The 25583-nt window shown below is 40.9% G+C and overlaps 2 protein-coding genes across 2 annotated transcripts; one reads left to right on the top strand and one right to left on the bottom strand.

The window, feature by feature from the left end:
- Positions 1–5: 5 nt before the first annotated feature.
- On the bottom strand, positions 6–4368 carry trmt61b (tRNA methyltransferase 61B; the record flags this gene model as incomplete). The annotated part of the gene is made up of 7 exons (XM_039785442.1): positions 6–135; positions 230–313; positions 409–608; positions 1582–1673; positions 1782–1972; positions 3178–3280; positions 3799–4368. Coding segments are annotated over 7 exons (1275 nt in total), but the record flags the coding sequence as incomplete, so codon positions are not given.
- A 2175-nt stretch (positions 4369–6543) lies between these two features.
- Positions 6544–25312, top strand: wdr43 (WD repeat domain 43). The gene is made up of 18 exons (XM_039787013.1): positions 6544–6750; positions 7684–7818; positions 8072–8193; positions 13400–13520; positions 13769–13887; positions 14033–14135; positions 14368–14432; positions 15577–15736; positions 16534–16620; positions 16789–16914; positions 17464–17613; positions 17932–18018; positions 18174–18205; positions 18418–18481; positions 19354–19467; positions 22025–22094; positions 23969–24039; positions 24249–25312. Exons 1-18 carry the CDS (start codon positions 6544–6546, stop codon positions 24384–24386), a joined length of 1971 nt encoding a protein of 656 aa, XP_039642947.1. The 3' UTR covers positions 24387–25312.
- Positions 25313–25583: the final 271 nt, after the last annotated feature.

Below are 25583 nucleotides of genomic sequence, written 5' to 3'. Positions count from 1 at the left end.
TGCAGTGAAAATAGTGACCTGATGATTTATTTTTTATTTACAGTAATTTGGTGGATATGCAACAATCATGTTTTTGCAAGGTTCCTAAACGGTAGTAAAGCTACCGCACACACTTCCTCAGTTTCACCAGGAATGCTGAAAATGGAAAAAGTAGACAATGAGCATTTATTTACAACATAAAACCAACGCTGTTAGACCGGGACTAGAAATGTGGTAATATCTACTGTACCTGTGTGGCTCATTTGTTCCGGATGAGGTCTGGCAATGTAGGGAATACTCCCGAAGGCTGGTTGTTTCTCTTTGGTCATCTCTTCTGAAATATAACCGTTAAACATCAACTTAAGGAAATGATTGAACGTATGACAAATGGACACAAGCACAGTGGTCTGTAATGTCACTTTAAGTCACCTGTGTCAGCCTCAACCGATGTCTCATCCTCCCAATGGTCTTCATTCAGGATCGGCGCTTTTCTGGCGCAGTAGCTCCCGTCCTTCTGGAGGGCCGGAGCCACCACCCAGTCTCGCATGGGAACCTCGATGATGCGTTCACACAGCAAAGGGAGTGCCAAACATCGGAGCCCTTCAAGTAGGTCAATGACCTGTGTTATACTGTGTTACAGAGAGGGACAGTCCCGAGTGTAAAGTGAAAATGTAGTGCACGCTGGTGAACACCACGAATGCTTCAGGATGTGTCCAAGTCGAGCACGATAAATATCTTCATCTTTAGTTTTCTGTTCTTTATTTGTATATATTTCTTATCTTTTATATTATACTTGTATGTGTCCTTATTGCACCGTGGGTCGGAGAGAAACGCATTTCCAATTGCTCTGTATGTCTGGCACTTATTGCAGAATTGACAATAAAGCTGACTTGACGAGCTAGTTTAGTGACACTAATTATCATGCATGCTATTTTGTTTTTGTTCTGCCTTTATCCTGTTTGTTTTACTTAGTATTATGCACTCAAGGCAATCCAAATTTCACACATTTTCACACAAAGACTGGAAACAGCTAGCCTGGCTCTATTTGAAGGTCGAAAAATAACTTACCCACACCTCTAAAAGCTCTTTTAATTAACATGTAGCCTGTTTACTTTGTAGTTAAAAGTGTGTTACAGAGGGTTATGTGCCGTACAATTCCTTGGCGTTGATGCTAGAAAATTGTGTGACAGAAGGTGAGGACGCTTCACAGTGTGCGACTCAGCAGTCTTCCAGATGTTTTAACGGAAATGAGATATTTCACGTTAGTTAGTGAATCTTATAGGTGCTGCTAAGCAGGCTTTGTTCCCCTTTGGACAGACTCGGGCTAGCTGTTCCCCCCCGTTTTCAGTCTTTGTGCTAAGCTAAGCTAACCGTCTGCTGGCTGTAGCTTCAGATTGAGTGGACATTACGGTGTTATCATCTAACTCGAGAAGAAAGCCATTAGGCAAATGTCCCTAAATGTCACACTATTCCTTCACATATACCTGCACATATAAAGCCACCGCACTTTTTCAGAGCTCAATGTATGCAACCTCATTCGCTGTAGCCCCTTTGTCTTAGGTCTGATTGAAAAGGTGACAGTGAAACACTGGAGATACCCACTTGGCGAGGTAGACAGCACATACAGCTCCGGGGTGCAGATGTGGAATCACAGTGGGTAAGACCAGGTGAGGGTTGATCAGGTCAAGAGCCACCTGCAACAGACAGAATGCATGCGCTGAATGATATAATCGGGTGTTGCTGTATTTTTCTATCTCATCTGTCTCCGTTTACAAATTGGCCCGTTAAAAGCAGACACCGACCGCATGGAATCCCTGAGCAGCGAGGAGCGAGGAAGCCGTGCAGAGGTCAGAGTTGTGAAACTGGACGTTGTCGGGCCACTCCTCCCCTCGCCGCAGACTCCATGATGTCCTCCAGCGCTTGTAGTTCAGCACAGCTCTCCGGTGGTGGTCCTCCCTGACCTCCACGCTCAGCACGCTGCCCTTACAGCCAACTGGTAAAAAGAAGACGAAAAAATACATACTGGGAAATGTCACTTCTGTTAACTTCCTCAGACATTTCATTATAGCATGCAGGAATACACTACATACAACATTCCATAATTTGAGAAAAAAAAAAAAGTCTTCCAGTAGACCATGCACTTGTTGTCCTTCTGGGTCAACATTTGTTTATTTATTTTTTTACAGTTTTTTTTTTTTTATATATTTTTAACACATTTTATGATGTTTTTGTCCCATTTTTAAAGCACATTTTTCAATGTTTTTTCCCCCGACGTTTTCAATGCTATTTTTCACTAAAACCAACTTATTACCACTAGCTTTACATTTATTTTTGGAATACATGGTCAATACATTTCATTTATAGGAAATTATACCTAATTTTGAAATGATGAATTATTTTGACTAATATTAGAGGAACCTATGTTGATGGATAATCATAGACGTGTATCTCAAAGTTTAGTCAGGTTTTAAATCCATTTCAATTTTTTTCAAATGATATCAAATTGAATACCCAAAATTCAATCAAAGTAGTGATCAAGTACTTGCAATTGTACTTAACGTTTTGGGTAATTTGGTTAAAAAGAAACCCATATTTCTCTTATAGTGAGAACGGGTCAAATTTGACCCGAGGACAACACAAGCACTTTTTGTGACATTTTAGTCACCTCAGCCACTTTCCCTCATCACATGAATAACTGCAATATGTCGTAACTGATGGAACTAAACAAGTAAGCTGGTTTTATGTAGTGGATCTAGGGCTGGGCGATATGAAGAAAATCAAATATCACAATATTTTTGACCAAATACCTCGATATCGATATTGCGATGAGGATGTAGGGTTGACAATTGGTGCTATCACAAAATATTTACACAGTGAGATTTGAGATAAATAATCATCAGTAATGTGGATATAATGACTAAGTGGGTAAAGGCAAATAACAGAACAGCTAGAACAGCCTGGTGAGTTTAGAAAACGACATCACTTGACTGTAACGTAGCCTCTAAAACCAGGAAAAGACACCACTTATGTCATATTACGATATGACAATATCCAAAATCTAAGACGATATGTATTCTTTTATATCTATGTCAATATAATATTTGTATATTGCCCAGTAGGGCTGCACAATTAATCGCAAATGTATCGAAATCGCAATATGGACTAGTGCAATATCCAAAGGTGACAGTATGATGAGACCTGCTCTGGACAGGAACAGAGACATGGCCCCGGACCCAGAGCCGGACTCCAACACGCGGTCTCCCTCTGTGACATCCATCATCATCAGCATAGTGCCTGCATCCTGGGGAAAGAGAAAGAGACAAAACTAGGGCTGGGCGGTAATACGGTATACCGCGGGGTCTTAAAAACAGCAACGGTATCAGTTTCAATACTGTCATTAAAAAAAAATAAAAAATGCAATGCACTTATATAGGAGACAAGGATTAAATATTAAATATAATTTATGCAATCATGTGTGGTTGTCATCACGTGACAGTGTGGAGGAGAAAGTAGCTTTTTTGTAAGTTGTTATGTTATTATTGTTTCAGTATTACTGTTTGGTATTCAGTTTCTGAACGGTGCACAAGCCAACAGTTTGGTGACGCCGTCTGAGCCTTACGTCATCATTTTTAATTAGTCACGGTAATACCGTATACCGCGGTAAAGTAGGGAGGAGGTTTGACGGTATCAAAATTTGGATACCGCCCAACCCTAGACAAAACACGAGATCTGTAAGGAGAACAAATGATCAGTACCATTTTTGAGACACTCTGAAACAGGACTGCACGTGGCACTACCACACCCAAACAAATACTGTACCTTAGGGTAGGCGATGGCTGGCCCTCTCTTCATATACAGCACGTAATCCTCCAGACTGGCCCGACGGACGAGAAGGAGAACGCCCCTGCTTGTCTTCAGGAAGCAGCCCGCAGGCTGGCCGGCTATGTCGTCGTGCAGGACAACCCCCCAGCTGCTCTGCAGACGCGTCCCTGTCTGGAGCTCGAACATCTTCCTGAACTCCACTCGCCCCTTCTTACGATACTCGGCGACGAGCAACTCCCCGAACGCGAGCGGGCTCTCCCCAGGAAGAGCGGGCGAAGTCAAACTTTTTCCCTCATCAAACGCTTCGTTCAGCTGGGTGTCTGAAGCGTTTGTCTCCATAGCGGCATCTGACTCGCGACGGGTCTCTGAATCAACCTCCTTAGGAGTCGTTTCGTGTCCACTTTCGTCTTGTGTGCCCAACACCTGGATGTTTGGGGCTTCTTCAGGGTCTTGCTGGTTCTGCTCCCTCAGTTGCATCACCTCGGGGCTCAGGGCGTCCCGGGGCAGCAGGCTACTGAGCCTCTCCAGGGAGAAACGGGCCCCCGCCGGGGGGCCCGGTGGGGTGGGGGGGGGGGGGGGGGGCGGGGCGCGGGGCGCGGTTGTGTGGGGTTTTTTTTTTTTTTTTTTAGATAAAAAAATTTGAATTTTTTTTTTTTTGTTTTTTTTTTTTTGTCCCCCCCTTTGTGTTGTTTTTTTGTTTTTTTTTTTTTTTTGTTTTTGTGTTTTCTGTCTATACAAAAAAAAGGGATTTAAGTTTTTTTTTTTTATTTTTTTTTTTTTTTTTTATTTATTTAATAAACTAAAAGCAAAGGCTATTTCCTGAGATCCCATCCAAAGAATTCAGAGCAGATGACAAATAAAGAATGACAGCTATAGTTGTTAAATATAATATGAATCCCTACGAAATAAGCAACTCAAAGTGAATATAACAGTAAACCTGGTGGAAAGTACACTTGCTCCATTTACAGTGTAACAACTAAGCATTCGCTCGTCTTAATTTCTCCAAAGCGCGGCTGTATTTGGTATTTACAGACCAAGGAGGTCACCATGCTATTCATGGGAAAAACACACGTGAGGAACGTCATAACTGAGCGACAGGTGTAGTAATTCAAGTCTACCAGCAGAGGGTGATATTATAACTATTAATTTGCTTTTGATATGTATGTATGCCCAATACATCCCTGATGTATGCCTCATCCAAGCTCAAATAGGCATTGCAGTGTGGAATTCAGCTTAACACTACTTTGGTTATTTCGTTTCCTGTCCTATAACTGGTAATACATGGCCCACTATTTGGAATACTGGAGCCACACGACAACAACGACATGGAACTGTCTAGTTTTAGAGAATCGATGTAATAATAGCTAACGTTACATTGCACACTGCCATTTCCAAAGTCTAAACCTCAACCGGCGTTGACTAATGTTTTTTTAAATGGAAATTGTGTCTTTCTTTTGAAGAATTTCGATTTACGACTTCGTGAATTGTATGTACAATTTATTATACTTACATTGCCTTATTTGGGTTATGTGAAATGCAAATATGAAGAGAATATGGCATCAAAGACAGAGCTACAAAAGGAGTTCGTTAACATATTCTTCTTCTACACAGGGATTTACAGTAGAGAGAACTTAATTTGTTGTTGATGCTTTCAGGTGCTGTGCTCGAGAATTCGTAATTATGGCCATGGGATATCCAACAAAGTGATGCAAAGATAATAAAAAAACAACAACAACGTAGCCTATTATTGTATTTTTTATTGGAATACTTGACAAATTGGAATACTTGAGTTAGGAGTGAATATTTCCACATCATCACAGAGACAGGGGAGGGAGATGGGTATTTGAAAAGGCTAATTGGGAGAGATTTCAGATGGAAAGTGATATTCCTAAATCAGATTGATTATAACATGGACATTTGAGAAACATTTGATTATATAATAAGATAAGACATAATATCAGCTGCATTCAAGTACATTCCTAAAAGTAGAGGCAAAATAAAGAGGAAAGCAGTATGCGGGTGGAATATGACTAATGTAAAGTAGCAGTGAGAGAAAAAGAAATAAAGCAGATAAACTAAAGAGCAAATCATGTTCAGCATATGATTATAATGGAGGACAATAAAGACAGGCAAAGGGGACATATTGGAGAAAGTAGCCTACTTTGACTAAATCTGGAATGCAACTCAGGTGTGAGAAGATTGGGGAATGATTAAAAAGGGATAGGAGTTATCCTATTTTAAGTAATGGAAATAAAGTAGCAGCCACCAATAAGAAAGAGACTGAGTTATTGGTAAATAGTCCACTTTTGTTACAGTACACAGTTTCAATACTTTGTCAAAAGTGGGATGAAGAGGCAGAGCAAGGGAGAATCAAAAATGCACTAACTGGGAGGACTGCACTGGTAAAAGATGAAATAGGCTATGTCATAGGCCTATCATGCTAAACATTTAAGTAGGTAGGTAGGGACTGAAGAAGTGGTTGGGAAGAATGAAGAATAATAATATATAGTTATTTTGATAAGGACTGAGGCAGTAATGCAATGTTGAGGATGTGAACTGCCGTACACGAGGAAGAAGCTGCTATGGCTGTTACGAGGAGACTTGAAGGCAGCCTGCTCGTTGCCTCTGGCAGCAGCCAATGGGAGGGCCGTTCTCCTGACGTGCTAACGCGCATGTCCTCCGAGGTCCACACGTGGTTGGTTTGTGTAAACCACGCACGCAGACGCAAGCAGCGGCTCAGAAATGGCGGCCGATGCTGGGAGCGCTACGCTGCAGCTACCTTGCGTTTTTTCACCAAAATCACGACAGTACTTAGCATTGTGTGCCCAGGACGGCAGACTTCGCATTTGGAACACAGATAGTAAAACACTTCAACAAGAATATGTGCCTTCAGCCCATTTGAGTGCCACTTGTATCTGCATAGCATGGGGACCATGTCGGACAGTCAAGGTACGTGAGGCTGCTTTGGAATTCCCTGCTGTTAGCTTCACTAGCTAGTGAGGCCCGAGCAAGCTTTCTGTGATGTTTCCTATAGAAGTGCACACAACAAAACAGAAAAGTGTCACTGTTTTTTTTCCCCCAAGGAAATGACAAAGAAGGCTTGAAACCGTAGGCTGTGTGTTAATGCTGACGCTTTCATGTATCCGACACAGGGTTGGTTAGAAGGGAAGCCACGTTAGCGGCTAGCTAGCTTTCAGAAGCTGCGCAGGACGCACATGTTAGTCCCACATGGTAGTATAGAAAACTTGGACAATGTCTTAATTTGGTATTTCAGGGAAAACTAACTTTAGAGAATACATATCGCAGCCACATTAATCCGACCGATAATTTCTAACTCTTTTAAGAAAGCTAGTTATGCAAATAAACACGTTATTCAAGTTAGCATTAGCCCACCAAAGCTTCAGAAGCGTGTGCCACCATTACACTTCTGGGTGGAGAAGTTATGAAAGTTGTACCTTAGTGCATCTAACGTTACTGGCAATTTGTTTGCACAACTTTTGACAATAGTCGATGTGTTTAGTTTATGACAGAAATTTAAACATTGAATCGTAATTACGCTTTTTTTAATGAAATGTGTTTATTGTGTACATTATATTTTATATTAGTAGTGTCCACTAATTAATAGTAGGTTGTTGAGCAAGCTAATTTTTTAAATATAAATTAGTAGCAGTCCGTCAAAGACAGCGTTTGCCTTATTAGCTGTCAATGTGCTGTGTATAATGGCAAACTGGTCAGTGATGTAATATACTTGAGATTTTATAAAGGTGGTATTACTGTGATACTAATAAAGAGAGAGCCTCCCAACTGTACCAAGCATGTATCATACGTATTATTATTCATAATGTTTAGGTAGGTTTACATAAGCAATGTGCTGTGTTTCAGGAGGGGCCTCAGAGGAAGAAGAGGAAATCGGAGGCAGGGCAGGTGGAGGAGAAGGCAGACCTGTTGGCGATGGGCACAGCAGCGGGCAGTGTGCTCATCTACAGTACAGCAAAGGGAGCACTGCACTGTACCCTGGTGAGTCTGAGACTTTACACACTAACATCCTGGCTTGTATACTACATCCTATAAAAGGGAAATAAAATGCAAGATGCAACCCGCAATGTCATTTTTTAGATTCGAAAGGTTATTTCATACAATTCCCAAAATGATATCTTGGCACGTGCAGAACCTGTAACCTGGAAATATATTTGTGTGTGTAAAAAAAAAAAAAAAAAAAAGAAGCATAATTTGATTACCACTGCTAACTATCCTTTTCTGTCTCTGCCAGGATGGAGGCCATAGTGGAGGAGTGAATTGTGTCCAGTGGCACCCTGAAGACAGTTTATTATACAGCGGCTCAGATGATACAAACATTATAGAGTGGGACCTGCAGACAGGCAAGGCACGAAGGTCAGTGTCTAGTTTTCAAAAAACAATATGTTAAAATAATGTGGGAGTGCCTCCTGATTGGGGAAGGAGATGTCTGTCCAGAACTAACTAAACCAAAACACATTTGATATATTGAGTCACATTGTTGAGGTTTAAATCTAAATGGGATGTTGTTAGATTTATGAAGATAAAGGACATATCACATCCAAAGAAAGCTGCAGTCTGTAGTACAGTGCCAGATGAAGGCAAACTAGTGGTGTGTTTTCGGTTTATCACACTTTAAATCACTGTTAGTGTCTCAGACTGTGAGGGTGTTCTCTGATGGTCTTAAGAAGAACATTGGGATTCATGCATGAAACGTGCATACGTACAGATTTGATCTTAAATTGTGTGTACAAACAATTTAAGAACATTTGGGGCAAACATCAAAACTTGTGTACTTCCAACTTGTTCTTAGGTAAGATCAAAATGTAAGTGTTGTGGAGCACATATAAGCCAATACGCACCAAAGCCAACTTGCAATTTGAGCTGTGAAATATTAACATTAAAAAAAGAAGCAATTTACTTTATGAAAACACAAAAGAAAAATGTTCTTTAGCTATTTATCCATTTACTAATTTAAAAAAGTTTACACAAGCTGATTAGGTGGAAGTCTAAATGACATGCACATACATTACACATGAGGAATATTTGTAAACTGAGATCTGTAGTTTCTACTTCTCAACTAGAGATGCTCATTTTAGCTTCTCGGCACTCATTACATCACATTATGTCTACCCTCAATCGCCTTCAGTCCATCCAAAACGACTGCCGCGAGGCTGCTTGGAAGCTCGTCCAGACGGTCTCCCATGACCACTGTACTCAAGTCTCTCCTGGCTACCCGTCAAATATAGGATTCAGTTTAAGATTCTCACATACAGATCATTACACGGTCAGTCAACTGCAGCACGCCCCTAAGGTCCAATATGTCCAGTTTCCTGACTGTTCCTCGCACCCGGCTTAGGACCCGTGGAGACCGTTGTTTTGAGTCCATAGCACGGAGATTCTGGAACATGGACATGCACTCACTCAGTAGTGGAGCGCCCTATCGATAATACTGAAAGGCCAGTGGCAGAATTTTTTTACACACCTGTAAAAGTGTGCAATATAACCATGGCCTGCTGTGTTCTGCACAATATTGCAATGCACCATGATTTAGACTATGTGGGACCTCACCATAGAAGCGGCGTTAAAACTCGACCGACTCATTTCACTTTAACATAAGCAGATCCCCTTTTTACTTTGGGAAATGACCTCGATCCATTCTCATGGCAGATAAAAAGTTAATTGTATTTATTTGATAAAGGGTTTCATGTATTCCTTTTGAGTCATTCATTTGTAAAACAAAAAAACAATGTATTTTGAAGAGCCCTTTTTAACAACTTAATTAGGTAAGTTTCTTTCTCTGCAGAAAAGGTTTTTCTTTCTTATGTTTGACTTTAGGGTTACCTGTCAAATGTCAGTGGTTTTCACACGGCACATCAGTCTGCTGTTCTTATATGGCTTTATTGGGGTGTTTCTCTATGCTAATTCCAAATTGCCTGGCAATTTAAGATCAAATGCAATTCATCAACATACTCAGGTGGGTACGTACAGACTAGGCTCTTAGCGCACGTTTTATGAATCCCACCTAGAATTTTCTTATTTTCCTCTTGTTGCTTTGTGTAAGAACAAATGTATAACTAGAGATGCACCGATAGATCGGCCGGTGACCGGAATTGGCCGGTTGTCACGTGCTCGGCCATGACTGGCGACCGGCAGGTCAGTCTGACATATGCCGGTCAACGCTACAATTAACTGACAACATAAGTTATACGAGTTACAGTTCTCAAGGATGCACACATGCGACAGCACAGTCTCTTTTTCCTTTCTCTCAACTTTTCCGCCGTGTGTCGCGCATACCCGCTCGCGGTGTGAAGCGTGTGTCCGCGCTATTATCGCACATGTAGGGAACCTCGTGAATTAACCTGCAACATGTCAGCTGTTTGGAAATTCGTGTGTGTGTGTGTGAGCAGAAGATAACAAGTTTGCAATATGCAACACCTGCAAGGATAAATAGGGCGTGGAGGGATGACACCAAAGTCACTTTTTTTTTGTTGGATATTGGATGTGAAAAGAAGGAAATGGTTCTAACATTGCACTTTAGATGTGTGTGTGAATTTCCCACACCATGAGTAATTTATATAGTTCTATTTTATAGTGATCCGTTATCTGTTCAAAAGAATTCAATGTTCTGTGCAAAATGTTCTATTAAAGAAAAGATAGAAAATATTTTTGTGTGCTGGTTAGAAAAAATGAAATTGGCCTAAATCAGTATCGTACGTCTAATCAGTAAGTACCTAACTTAAAGAAAATCGGAATCTGCCTAGAAAGTTGTAATCTGTGCATCTCTATATATATATAACAGAAAAATAGAAGCCCATTGTTTTTCCAGGAACACATGTCTGCCTCTTTTACATTTTAATTGTAACTTTCTGTAGAGCAGAGTTTCTCCTCTGTTCGTCTTGTTAAACTACAAAAACACAGTCCAATCATGACTGTGCTCTGGGTTTAAGGAGCGTGTCTTTTTAATCACAAATGATCTTTGACAAGTACAGACACGGGCCTGTAGAGAGCATGTCAACCAGACAACAGCCAGGTTTCCATTTGGCTGTTTATGGAATTAACGTCAATTATCAGGTGACATGACCCACTGCCGGTGACATTTTTCATTGTAACAGGGAAAACAAAAGTCGGGGCTAGGTAAAACTGGTACTACTGCATCTCATCTTGTGATCCATGTAGTTACTGGTATAACGGTCTGCTCACTCCTTTAAATGTGTGGCTTTTTTTTTTGCTTTACTTGTTTTCCTCAAAACTAATATTTCATAATTTTCTCAAGTCATTAGTGGAGGCGCTCTTCAAATTAGCCAAAGCGAACTCCCCCACTATAATGGTGGAGAAACATTTCTAAACTACTGTACCAATCAGATACCTGTGTATGATATCTGTAGAGAGAGAGAGAGAGAGATGTTTGTCTGAAGCTGTCTTTGAAAGTTTTAGAACAGGAAGTGGTAGACCTCTGTTCATCCCGAGTCTAAGTGCAGTTCTCAGTCAATAGCAGGACTTCGGAAGACAAAACGGCCTGATTTCAGGTTTAACTGGGTGTCCAAGGCAGGGCAAATAACAATACATCTTGCTGTAAACCTTCAGCTACTTTCAGGCTGTCAAACCATCGCGTCTCAAACAAATAGTGTTTGTAGTTGGCCCAAAAAGAGTACCTCTCTCAAATGTAGTACGAATGTTACTTTTAAACGGCACATTTCCTTTCCATCAAAACACAGAAATACACCAGAAAGCCATACCATTAAAAGCTCTACCATATTGCATGTAGCGTTACTGTATTTCATCAAATACTTTTTCTACAGTTTAGTAGAGGATCAGTCATGAGCCGTAATGTCACCATTAATCCTCACTTGATGCTCTCCAAAGCCCATTTCTGGTCCACATAATGGTTTGGAGAGTGGTGAGTGTTGTACATGTCTTACTGCTATCAGGTGGAGTGCACTAGTAAATAGTATGCTGTTGAATGTAGCTGAAGTGTCAGGCTCTTCACTTAAATGTAAAAAAGAGAAACGCTGTGAGGGGAAAACACAATGGACAAAGTGCTACTTGGTTCAGACACTGGAGAGCAAAAGCGGTGTTTGTCATGCTCCTGATCCTGTTTAATGATAACAATAGAAGAAGCGGTATCCCATAAAAATGCGGTTAGAAGTAGGGGTGGGGGAAAAAATCGATACAGTATAGTATCGCGATATTTTTCATGGCAATACTGTATCGATACACAGACGCCAAGTATCGATCTTTTATGTTATGTGTCGGTCAGTCTGTCTGCTTGGCAGCAATAAATTTGAAGTGAGATGAACAAATTTCGATAAAACAGATGTTGACAACCTAGGGCTGGGCGATATAACGATATGTATCGCGATAGACACGTAATCAATATCAATAGAAAATGCGGTCGATAAAACGTTCGATAACTTGTTTTTCTTCTTCGGAAGAAACCAGAAGTTGCAAAGCAAGTTTGGTTGCATGAACAAAGGCACTCACTCTCTGGTAACCTAGCAACGTAGGGAGTGACACTCTAACAGCCAATCATGTAACGGTATCAAGTTTGGTTGCGCCACATTGCTGTCTCGTGTTGGATTCTACAATAACAGAACCGGCGGCGTGGAGCGATAAGTGGAAAGTGAGTGCCGCAGCGAGCGAGGAAATTGTTGATAAAACAGGAAAAGTCAGTATGGCAGTTTTTGGGATTTTATAAGTCTGACTGTCGTCCCCACCAACACTACCGCAAACTTGTTTTACCACCTTAGCCGCGCTCACACTTTGGAGCACAGCCGTATTCGTCAGCAACGTCCAACAACATCTGCAGCTGCTATACCGCACAAGCAGCAGACCGCCATGGAGAGGTACTCTGCATCAGCGCCTTACTAAACGCTACAAAGAAATAACGGTGGCAGACGTGCTGAGCACTGTCCAGAAGCCAGGTTACCAACCTAGCACTAAACCTGCAGAAAATAGTTCTTCTCAGGTTTCAGGTTTCTCTATGTTTATATTTAACACTTTGCACCATTTTATTACACCTTATTAAGCAGTTCTTACTTATTCTTTCTTCACTGTGATTTTAGACTTTTTAAATTTTTTTTTAAAACGTCTTTTTACAGACGTTTACATTTTAATTATTTGAGTGATTTCCATGGTTGTGTTTACATTTCTGCTTTTATAACTGAGGGGATTATAATCAGAGGAAGGTTAAGTTTAAAATAAAAATGTTTAAATTTAATATATTTTTCTCCTGGTCCTTATTTTAAATAGGTCATAAAAAATATCAATAATTATCGATATCGACCGATATGAAACACTTATATCGTGATACAGTTTTCAGCCATATCGCCCAGCCCTATGACAACCTTTTCCTTTGGGGACATCATTTGAAATTGGGAAAAATTTGAAGTTGGAAAAAAGGTAATATATTGCAGAATATTGCAATATGTTTAAAATCGCAATCATATCGTAACGTGACGTAAGTATCGCGATGATATCGTATCGTGACACCTCTGGTGATTCCCACCCATAGTTAGAAGATAAGCCTTTTAATGCATAAACGCATGCACCAACAGTTTTCATTGTCTCTTTTGCTCTTTAGTAAGTGGAAGGCGGACCGTGCAGCTGTGACCAGTTTGTGTGTGAGCCCTGATGGCAAACTGCTGCTCTCAGCTGGTCAGATAATCAAGATGTGGGACTTGGACACCAAGGAAGTTTACAGGGTAAGTATCTTGTTTAAACAGCTGGTTTATATTCATATTTGTTGATTTATTAGGCCGGGGTTAACATTTCCGGGTATTCATGTAAATATGCTAAAAACCACACTGTTACAGAATATATGCAAGTGAAAATGTCTGATCCCAGTTTAGTTGAAGAAAAACAATGAGGGTTATGAACCAGTCAAACACGGGTCTTGCGTTTTCAGCAGACGTGATTCAACTGTCCTCTCTGTCATTATTTCCCTCTGCAGAAGTTCACAGGCCATTCCGCGGCTGTGACGACCCTGCGCTTTGCCACCACTCGACCTCCGGACAGCAATGGTCTTTATTTCCTGTCTGGCGCTGCACATGAACGACTGCTCAGTGTTTGGTGAGTGCACACGTAAAAGCCAGAGCCCATTTCCGGTTGTTAGTGATGCTGTGTCGTTAGACCTCATTTGAAATATACGGCTGTTGTCTGGCTTTGATTGCCATGCTTAGTTTTATGTAGCTGACATGAAGTTGTCTCACTGCAGGCAAGTACGAGAAGATGGAAAGGACAAGAATTCAGTGGTGTCCTTCACACTGACGGACGAGCCAAAACACATCGACCTTGTCGCGTCCAACAGCAAGGAAGAGGTCAGAGTGGACCAAAGTCTGAATAATTTAATTTGGCAGACGTCTTAATGTATACTTGGAGTTTGTTAACGGTCACATTTACTTGGAGAGAGCATAATATATAATCACTTGCTTCAAGCCCTGCTGAAGTGTTTCTCCCAGTGGTAAAATAAAGTTGGAGCTATACAGACATATTGTTTTATGTAACCTATTTAAAGTATGCAAATGTTTGTGCGTTATTTGTTTTACACAGGCGGTGAGGCTGGCAGTGGTGTGTAAGGATGGGCAGCTGCATCTCTTTGAGCACTTTTTAAATGGGTAAGCCCTTAAAACACTCTACTATGCAACATATGGCAGTGTAAGATAACCGTTTGAAACACTCTCTTGTTTAAAAGACATTTTTTATTTCACTCATAGTTCACTTGTTCTCTCTTCTGAGTGTGTCTATACCTAAAAACCAAACGTTTGATTTAAACAAAGCCAGCCTCTCAACTTAAAGTGCCCATATTATGAAAAAATCACTTTTTCTGGGATTTGGGGTGTTCTTTTGTGTCTCTGGTGCTTCCACACACATACAAACTTTGAAAAAAATCCATCCATGCTGTTTTGAGTGAGATACAGTTTCTGAATGTGTCCTGCCTTCAGTCTCCTAGTGAGCTGTTCAAAATCGGCTCGGACTATGACGTCACAATCCGAAACGAGGTGGCTAACTGCAACTGTGTTAGCATGCTAACGCTAATGCTAACACTAGCATGGTACCTCGTTCTCAATAGCAAAGCACTGCTACAACACACACAAGTTCACCATAATCTACAAAAGAACTACTTACATGTGCTCCCTCATTTAGAAGTCTCCCAGCTAATCCTGGCTTGTAACTGACTGAAGTTGGAGAAATCTTTTACTTCTATGGAGCTAGCTAGCTGACATGATCTACATCTGAGCTACTGCGCATGTGCGAGTGCAATCAAAGATAGTACAGAAGAAGTAGAAGAAAAGAGGTCTCACTCTGTAGCTAAAACAGAAACCAGGTGAAAAGAGGATTTACAGCAGTGAGAGAGAGCTGTGCAGTTCAACTAAAATATGGTGTTTTTTGAAAATTAAACCATGTAAACCTATTCTGGTACAATCTTAAAATACAATTATGAACCTGAAAATGAGTATAATATTGGCGCTTTAAAGGGTGGGTTGCTCTATTGTTACACTCACCTCTCAATTTCATATCTGTTAAAAAATGTGTATTTTTAGATGCAGAGCACCCCCATGGAGGCTGAAAGTAATTTTTTAGATTTGTCTGCTCGTTCACATTTGGTGTGTTTGCCCCCTACTGGCTGATGGGGACATTGTACTGCAAACAGCTGACACAAATCAAATTTGTGTTGAATAATAAATCTCATCTTACCCATTTTAATCAATGTTGTATACTAGCCGTGCTTATGGTCTGTCTAAACATCTGTCTCCACAGGCCCTGTAAGAAGCCGTTTTCACCCTTGTGTACGGTGCAGATGTCAGACACAAAGGACTCCCCAGCACCGATCCCACTGCTGGCTGCTGCCCTCAGAGCTGATGCACGGTCTGTGCTGCTGGCCTACGGCAACCACCTACAGCCTGTGATGGAGAAAGTAGTAAGTACACAGGAGACTGCAAAAATGCATGTTGTTCACCTAGGGCTGCTCAATTATGGAGAAATCATGATCACAATTATTTTGGTAAATATTTAAATCATGATTATTTAACTGACTTTTGGAAAGATATTGCATTTATTGAACTTAAAAAAAAAACTGTGAAATGTTAAACAAACCTTGAAAACACCTTGAACAGTCAAATTTCCCTTTATACTTCTACCGTTGAACTTTTTGATTTCTCCTTGAGAACACAAGACAAAATAAGTTTACTTGCAAAATGTATGTGCAAAATGATTGTTCTTGTGATAGAAGGTTAGAAATCGCAATCAGAATTTGATTAATTGCACAGCTTTCACCACTTGGATTAGACCACTATGAATATTTGCTTGAATAGCCATGTTTTGTACAGCTTGTATGATAGTGCTTCTTCTTCATCTCTCCTTTTTATAGAAGAGCTCATTATCCTGTCTGTTTATGTTATATAAGCAACAGGACCACAAACATTCTACATTTTCCAGGAAGTCAGAAGCATATGGTGTTGACTTGTATTCCTTATGTTAGATAATACATCAATACTAGCACACATAATGATGAATCTCTAATGTATCAGCTGTTGGATCTAGTTTAGACTCTTTTCCGTTTTTTAAAGACAACACAATTCTTGACTTCAATTTGAAGATGTTCGTCAGCTTTGATAGCTGCAGAGATATAATGTTGGCATTATTATCAGCCTTTAAAATCCTGTGTTCGCCAATCTCTCGATTTACCTGCCATGCTCCTTCCTCCTATCTGTACAGGAGATCAACACAGCAGAGAGACATGTCTGTTTGACCCGGGATGTTCAGACCAACTTGTCCCTTTCCATGGAGTCCACCGTTTCCAAGGTAACACTAAAGTCGTACTTTTTCTAATATGAGTCAAGAAGCCCGATTTTAGCCTGAGCATGATATCAAGACTCTCTATGGTCTTATTTGCTAATCCAATGGGCACTGTAGATATATTTAGGCTATAACTGACTGAAGATCAGAATCTGAGATTTTGTTGTGTTCCAGGTCAAAACCCCTATTGTCAACGCCAAGAGCAGAGTCTTGGTCCCAGGACTTCCTGGTCACCAAGCCCCAGTCAAGGGAACCTCACAGGGATCAGAGAAGAGGAAAAAAGACATGGACACCAAAGAGGTGGGTTCGGTGTTCATGATGATGCACCAAACAACGGCTTTGTTTCTCACGTTGATGGAATTGGCTCATACTCCAAAAAACCTAATGAAATGTTTGCACCACAGTGTTGGTGCAGGTATTAGATGCACAACAAGCACTATAAGCCAGTAGATGTTCTTAGTAGACAGTTGGTCAGAAAGACACTAACTGTAGAGCAGTGTGCTTGGTGACAATGTATGTCTGCATCAGTTCACTTGTTTCATTTTGCAGTAGTTGGAGACATCTTCATTCATTTAATTAATTTATTCATTTATTGTACTGGAGAAAACCTAAAATCCTGAAATGCACAACACATTCTAAATATTCTAGTTATACAGAATAAAATCTGACTTATTCAAGTATAAGAACATGTTAAGCATAGTGTTATATTGCCATTTGGCTTTTCATGCTTTCTGACTTGTTTTCTGTGATGTTGTATTGGTATTAAACCTGGATAAGATGGATACATTTAGTGTGTGAACAGATATCCGCCTATTCCTGTTTACCTAAAATAACTCTGCTTTCCTGTAGATGTCAATAGCGGAGCGACTGGGTGAAATCGATCTCTCTATAGTCTCCACCGAGAAGGGTGCTCCTAAAGGGACGGCCTCTTTACAAACGGACAATTTTGCAGTTCTGCTGGTGCAGGGCCTGGAGAGCAAAGATGCCAACATCCTAAATGTAAGTGTTTCTCCCCGAGTCTGAGCTCTAAAATAAAACATTCAGTTTGATATATGAAAAACCAAAGAAAAATGTCTACGTTTGTTTGTTGCTCAGACATTCAGCTCATTAACCATTCAGAAGGTTATAAAGACGTGCTACCAGTACAACCATCTTTCATAACATGTTGAGGCTTTCATAAGCTTAAACTTGTAAAAAGCTTTTCCAATTGCAGAAGTTGACCTGAATGTCCTGGATATTCAGCTCATCTCACATGAGCCTCTACTTTAAATTTGTCAAATCCTCATAATTTATTTGTTCCCCCTTTCTCGCCCACAGAAAGTTTTTCAGACTCGTAAAGAGATGGTGATAAAGAAAACGGTTGCTCGGTTACCCCTCCCTGCTGTTTTACCTTTGGTGGAAGAGGTGAGAGTCAGTTTTCCTATGTGACACGTCAAGAGTATTCTTTTGTAACCTGCCCAAATCTTCTGTCACTGTCAAGATTTCAAAGTGAAGTTATATTAACTCTGTCCAATGATTTATTGCAGTTTTTAATCTGCCCTTTATCTCCTTTCTCCTAGATCACAAATAGACTCCAGGGGCACCCTTTTACGTAAGTCGACGTTTGACAGATCAACTGCTGACATTTAGTTGGCTTCAGTTGACATACACATTAGACATAAGTCACTAATGCAGACAGTGATGTATGTGCTGCTGCTTTTTACTTTCCATTATAAACACAATGAGCCCCATCATGTGGATATATATACAATCAGGCAGTTCTGGTTCCCACTTGACAGCATATCTATTTGTTCCTTCCTGCAGGGCAGTTTTAATGGTACGGTGGCTCAAGGCTGTGCTCATGCACCACACATCATACCTGGCATCGGTGAGTCCACTTCTGTACTGCTGTGAAGGTCTGCCCAAACAGGCTTTCCAACAGGCAGGATAATTTAAAAGGCAACCGCGACTACTGTACATTGTGCGTCTGCCCTATTTCTGATACCATGGCGGCAGAAATTTTGCCGTGGCGGGCCGCCATTTTCAAATCAACAGAGGAAAGACTGCTCCAGTTTGTTGCTGCTTGTTTGACTTGGGAGCTAATGTCTTCTGTTCAGACGCACACTTAAGACTTTCCACGGTCCCATAAGCACAGCACGTGGCAGTTTAAATAACGCAAGCATACTAACAAACGCACGGCATCCTTCTGTGCATATTTCCTCCCTTTCTCTACATTTATATTTAATCTTATTTAGATCTACAGCCGAGATAATGCGATTGCTTCTGACCCTCTGTCCGTTTGTTTGACTACAAGCAAAATATCTCCCTAACCAGTTGAATATCCATTTACTATGCACATTGATGGCAAAAGATGAGAAAACGTATTGACTTTTGGGGTCCCTGTGACCTTTACCATAGCACGTTAAATTTTCCTTTTCAAATGGCTTATCCCCTGACCTGCAAGGTCATACTACCGGCCCATTTACTGTTCAGGATGATCTTAACAAGAGAAAACCATAACTGTTTGGTTTTCATTTAAGCTTAAACTATTGTCTTCCATTTACAATTTATAAATGTGAGTTAAAGTCTACTGGCTAGCCTGATGTTTACATTATGAGAAAGCAATAGTTAATAATGAGGGAGGTGAGACCTTGGCAGTGGGCTGCCTCATTGATGACATTGAGTGCGGTCTTGTTTGTGTGTTTTCTGCTGCTGAAATGTTTTTACCTCCAACTGATCTGAATCTGTGTATCCCAACAGCTGCCCGACCTGGTTACCCAGCTGGGAGTGCTTTATCACATGATTGAGAGCAGAGTGAAGATGTTCCACAAGCTAACAAAGCTGCATGGAAAACTGTATCTCCTAATGACACAGGTAGGTGACACCATGTGCAGAAATAAGGACAGTATCTTTGACTCTAGATATTTTTTTTAAGTGACTGGACTCTGTAATGTTATAGGTACGAATTGGGAGGTAGGGATGGCTTAGATCTCCTGCTTGATGAGGATTTGGGGCCCAATAGAACCCTCAAGTGTAAAATGCCCTCTCAGCTCACTGTTTGAAACTTGACTGAACCAGTTCCAAAACATCGGTGTGCGGAGAGGATTGCTGTATTTGCGGCACTCAAATCAGGACTATCAAAATGATATTTGCTAGATTGGGATAAAGGTAAACACCTTTCCCCAGTGCAGTTATGTTCAGTTTACGTTCTAGAGTTGTATCGATACCAGTATCAGAAATGCCTCCGATACTGCCTAAAATGCTCGTATTGGCGAGTACGTGAGTATGCGCCGATCTGATAACACGTAAATTAGGTATTTAAATCAACTTTAAAGTAGTTAATTTATGTTCTTTTTCCATTAGGACTTACTGTCAAATAGGGTTGGGTACCGAAACTCGGTGCCAATAGGGAACCGGTGCCGACGTAAACGGTAGTAACGAGACCGAATAAGAACGAAAATTTCGGTGCCTCATTTCGGTGCTTGACTTTACACTACACCTGACAGCATGTAACGTTAGCCTACCTTTAGCTAGCAGCTGGATTAAACACCGGTAAAATGCTGACAGCTAACGTTAAACAGTGTAAAGTGTGACTGTATTTCACTGTGGAGGACTTCAACAGCGGGATGTAACAGTCTGCTCTGCAGCGCAGCAGCTGCCATTGTCGCAATTCATAGATACAGTATGTTTATATGGTCGGAATGAAACAACACAGACGGTGCGTTCACTTGCAGCTGCCGTTGTCGGAATGAAACAACACAGACGGTGCGTTCACTTGCAGCTGCCGTTGTCGGAATTAAACAACACAGACGGTGCGTTCACTTGCAGCTGCCGTTGTCGGAATTAAACAACACAGACGGTGCATTCACTTAAAACAGGTAGCCTCGTGGTGCATTCACAGTAATTGTAAAATACCCTTTTCCCATCTGGGGTTCAACAGCAATTTACTGGTGAAATAACTTATTGTTATAGTTATTACATTATTATTAAATCTTTAATTTTGACCATGTCCTTAGCAATAAACAAGTCACTGACTGTTGTTTACTACCCTTATTTTTTTTCTTATTTTTTTTTTTTACTTTATTGAAAAGTACCGATTCAGGCACCGGAACCGTTTTAAAAGTATCGATTTAGCACCGGAACCGAAAAAAAACCAAACAATACCCAACCCTACTGTCAAACTAGATAATAGAAAGTTCTGTTTAAGTTTAACCTGAGCCAGGCCATACAACAACAATAGAAAGCTCATCCATACAGGTTTTTTTTTTTTTACGCACTGGTACCAGATCGGTACTCTGTCGGTATCAGGAAGGAAAAGATGGCATTAGAAAATTTTTAATACATTCACTAGTACAGTACATAGTGCAGTGAGTAGTTGTGTGCAATTCTGCTGCTGCCAGAAATTTCAGTCTTACAACGGGGACAAACGTGAGAGGGGTTTGAAGATTGAGCAGTTAATTTTGTGTTAACATATGACTATAGATCCATTAAACAAACAACTATAATTAACACGGTTTTCCCTGAGGGAGTATGTACACAGGGTCGTTGTCTCATGTAATATGTATGATTAACAAACAGAACAATCTCTGGTATGCGTTTGGGCTTATTCTTGACTAGCTGCACAAGATTTATTTTAATTTAACTTTGAAAAACTGAATACATTTGTCAGTCGACTGGTATTCATATTGAACAGTCTGTCCTAAAAGGACAATTGTCTGTTCCCGAAAATGCAAAGTTGATACTTGTGACCTTGTGGCGAAAGTTGTTACCACGTTGTCTTGGATGGAGCGATAGGTTTATGAAAGTGGACAGAGATTCTTCCAAACAGGTTTTAGCTTTGTCCCTGACATCAGCATCACAATAAATTCAGACAAAGATGCATCTGCAGACTTTGCAAGGACAAGGACCTACGGGGCTGATTATCATTTCCCAAAATGCAAAGTTGACAGCTTCTGACCTTGTGGAGAAGGTAGTAGACAAGCATTCCGCTTGTGAACAGACATGCTGTAGGTTCAGACTGGCTGTGTTCTTAATATCATCCACACAGGGAATTCAGGCCCGGATGTATATTGTCCCGATGCAATTTCTGAATCCCCATCCTGCTGCATAAAACTACAGCACTTCGTGAATGTGATCTCAGAATTTTTCATTTGCACCAGTGTGAAGTCAACGTTGTTGCCATCTCTGGCATGGAAGTGGCTTCACTGCACATGTGCGCTTTTGCTCCATTTCTGCTCTTACGCACCTAATCCAATGAAGGTGTCACATGACCATAGAGCCCCCAATTGGTTCAGGTGTGCAACAACAGAAATGAAGAGAGCCTTGAGACATGGCTCCGTATTGTATCACATGCCCTTTTGTGTTAAGATGCATTTAATTAAAAAGTGACTTGTGGATTAAAAATGGTACCCATCTTCCCTTTTACCACTAGGTGGCGACAAGTGACAGCAGCAACACAGTTACAGATGTTGACCACACAGCTAAGCTGGTGTATGAAGAAGGTAAGTGTTTGTTCTTCTTGTTGTGTCCCTCTTTATGTTCAGTCTGTTTCCCAGCTGCCCTTATTCTTTAAAACCTTCTTACTTGGTAGAATCACAATTTCTTAGGCCCTTCAAATCTCATGTATAATCACAGCCTTGGTCAATCTACCGGTCCCAGTGATGTTTCAGTCGGGTGAGCAGTGAGTTGCAGCTGACAGAAATAAAAAGATAATATTATTTGGGTCTCTAACTCATCAGTTGTACATTTCCGTTGCGTGATTGACTGGAGTGACTCCTTTAAGCCACTGCAGTGCAACAGGTCACACTGATTCGCTCTTAAAAATCTCTGCCCTGCCAGACTAATGGTTTCTGATTATTTTGACTGGCATTCATTATCTTGTCAATTCACCTTAAGTCATTCTGAACTCTTTGTGAAGACTGCACTGAATAGGTTAAGATTCATGGAGCCAATGTTGCCCATCATGCAGCTGCTCTTGGCGATGCACCACACGCAAACATGTCTCCTGTTGCCTGGCAACCTGACCGGCAGCGTTCAGATCCTCCCTTGGAGCGGCACAACAAGGCCCCGTTTTGTTCACTCTCATTTCTCATTACCGTACTGTATAAGATGCTTTATTTGAACCATGTCGAAAATTGGCTTTCATGAAATAATTGAGCTTTGCTTTGAGTGCCAATACCCCTGTCAGAGGTCCAGGATGTGAAGGTTTGTTTAAAACAAATATGTTCATAAAGGGAGCTGATGAACAGGAGGCTGTTACTGGACGCTGCTGTGCACTGGGCTTATTATGGGTCCACCGTGGGAATCTGACTGGATGCTTCAGTTTGTTTCAGCGTTGTGTCAGACTAGTTATTGAATCAGTGTGCTCAGGTTGTGTGGACAGCATGTACAGTTGAAATGGTTGTGATTTAATTGATGTTTCAGATGCAAACAATTGCTGTGCTCTCTAATTGTGCTGGTTGTTGCCTTCACAGGTAACATTAATTCTACACTAACCAACCATTCTGTAGCATGAGCTGGTGCAATTAGAGTAGCTGCAGAAATGTCTGTCAGAACACAGGAATAGATTTACAAGTCACCCAGGGGTGATGCAGATAACTCTGCTGCCAGATACAAAAATTGTACAGGTTATAAAAAACTGCTTTTTCACAACATGCAGCATGTTTATATTTTGCCCCCCTACTCTAAATGATCATTGAATTGATGGGTACATGTTATAATAAAGGTAACAGGCTCTCAAGTTGACCTGTTTCACCTCAACTGTATGACTGACTGGCACTTATTTTTCAGTGGAAATGTGTGCAAACCTAATAACTATTGTTGCCTGCATCATTTAATTTCTAATTGTGGCCCAGGAATAAATAATGTCCTCTCCTGTGGCTATTTGGAATACCAAAAATGACATGTTCCACCTTTTTACAATGTAATTCTTATGTAATTTTGTAATAACTACCCTCTGCCTCATTTCCCTGTGTACGGCATACACGCATATTTACAATCATGACATACAATAGTAGAATATTTCGTAATATCCGTATCAAAGGCTGCCGGTCACTGTGTGCTGCAGATGATGCCTGGCTGACCTAATGGGGCACATAGCCTCAGCAAATCATATTGACATTCCTCCCTCCTGCACCACTGAGTCCGTATCATCGCAACCAAACAGCCCCGCTATGGTATTGAAATGCAAATATCTGCTGTCGCTCTCATTCTATTCATACACAAGTGAAAGCGTGGAAAGCTTCTTTTTTTTTTTTTTTTTCTTCTTTCACTTTTTCCTCAGTTTCCCTTGTGTGGGAAGGGTTGTACCAGCATTGATATAGTGGAACATTTTTTGCAGTATCCGCTAATGGATTTGTTTTCCGTGTGCCCTCAGAATCATCTGATGAAGATGAGGCCTCTGGTGACGAAGGTCTTCCTGATGATGATGATGATGACGACTCTGATGTAAGTTATGAAAAACTGGCCAGTCAGGCAGATCTTGCAAGTGTCCGCTCAAAGAAGTTAAAACTAACTTTACAGCAGTTGAAAGAGGTCAACCAGTAATGTTCCCATTGTAAGGTAGTGCATGTTTACAAACTACAGATATCTTATTAACGCTGTCCATTTTTGCGATGAGCGCTTACATGTTTTTTTGTTGTGGTTGTCCTTTTTAGAACTGGGAGGAGGAGGAGGTGATGGAAGACAAGGAGGAACCAGCAGACGAGGAAAACGATGATCCAGACAGCAGAACAGATTCCAAAGCAAACGGAGAGGAGGACATGGAGCACGGAAATGAGAGCGAAGAGGAGTGAGAACGAATGAAGAGAAATGCTAATCCTACATAAAATGGACCTGAAAGAGTTATATATACTTTCATTTTATTTTCATGCTTTTGATTTTATTTTAAAGTATGGTTTTACAAAATCAAGGGACACATGATGTTGAAATGTGGAGGGCTTGACCCCCTGCCTCGCCACAACACAGTCCAGCCATGGGGGGGGGGGGTGATGTCATGCTCCCCGTCTTTTTTCCCCTTTTTGAGGAACAGATCCAGCATTTTGGGGTGTAAGGAAAAACATTCTTCCCCTTCTGCTGTCAGTTCAGTCTGCATCCCAGCTCTATAACCTGATGAGCTTGCATTGAAAATGACTGAAAATATTATTTGGTGGTGTTCCAGTTTGCCTACACTGCAATCTGCATTCCAAATTTTATGTTATGTAATTAATAGTATTAGAGTATATTGTATTACCATCTTAACAGTAGATGAGACAGCACACTGTCTGTGATCGGTTTATTCTATGGAACGCGCCTTGTTCAGTGGAGCCCACAGATGCAACCTAGTGCAGGAGTGGAGTTGGGATGCAGGCACCCCCCCACCACCAGCTCATGGTTGCACAGAATACTGCCCGATCCAGAGGTGGGCTTGTCAGGCAACCATGCATCATGTCCCCACACAATGTAAATCTGTATGTACAGTGAAGTGTTTGTATGAGCTCTTCCCTCTACAGCTATCCCCCAGAAATGCTTGGGATTAAATGAACTCCTGTAAAGTCTCCTGAATGCTGTTGTTTTTTATTTTTTATTTTTAATAGTTTCCAGGTTTGTTGCAGCCCTCTTGTTTTAATGGTCTTATTTTTGTGCGTTTAGTTTCTGGGCATGCCCTGATGTCTACTGCCTTGAACCCATAGTCACAGGGGCAACTGAGAAAAAGAAAATGTGAATAAATGGGTTTTCAAAATGGCTGGTTGTGTCTGATGGGAGTGGGGGTAGGAGAGCAGGGGTGAGAAGTTAAAGTCCGTGGAAAAATATGGGCAATCTGGACGAGAAATAATGTTTGGTTCAACAACATTGGAATTGTGATCCTATAATGAGCTTGAAATCCTACCCAGATATTACAGGGAGGTATATACATTACTACATTTAAAAAAACAAAAACTGCTGCTTTTCTATGTGAACCATCTGGGACTGTGCTGATAGGTAAAATTCAGATTTTCCCTACTTCTGAAGTG

This window comes from Perca fluviatilis, chromosome 20 (assembly GCF_010015445.1).
Source record: "Perca fluviatilis chromosome 20, GENO_Pfluv_1.0, whole genome shotgun sequence".
NCBI lineage: Eukaryota > Metazoa > Chordata > Actinopteri > Perciformes > Percidae > Perca > Perca fluviatilis.
The sequence above is the reverse complement of the archived record's forward strand: the minus strand, read 5'-3'. Positions and strand labels throughout refer to the sequence as shown.

Coding starts and splice junctions, on each gene's coding strand:
- wdr43 (XM_039787013.1), top strand. CDS start 6,544: ATGGCGGCCGATGCTGGGAGCGCTACGCTGCAGCTACCTTGCGTTTTT. Junction 6,751..7,683: donor GACCATGTCGGACAGTCAAG/GTACGTGAGGCT, acceptor GCTGTGTTTCAG/GAGGGGCCTCAGAGGAAGAA. Junction 13,521..13,768: donor ACACCAAGGAAGTTTACAGG/GTAAGTATCTTG, acceptor TTCCCTCTGCAG/AAGTTCACAGGCCATTCCGC.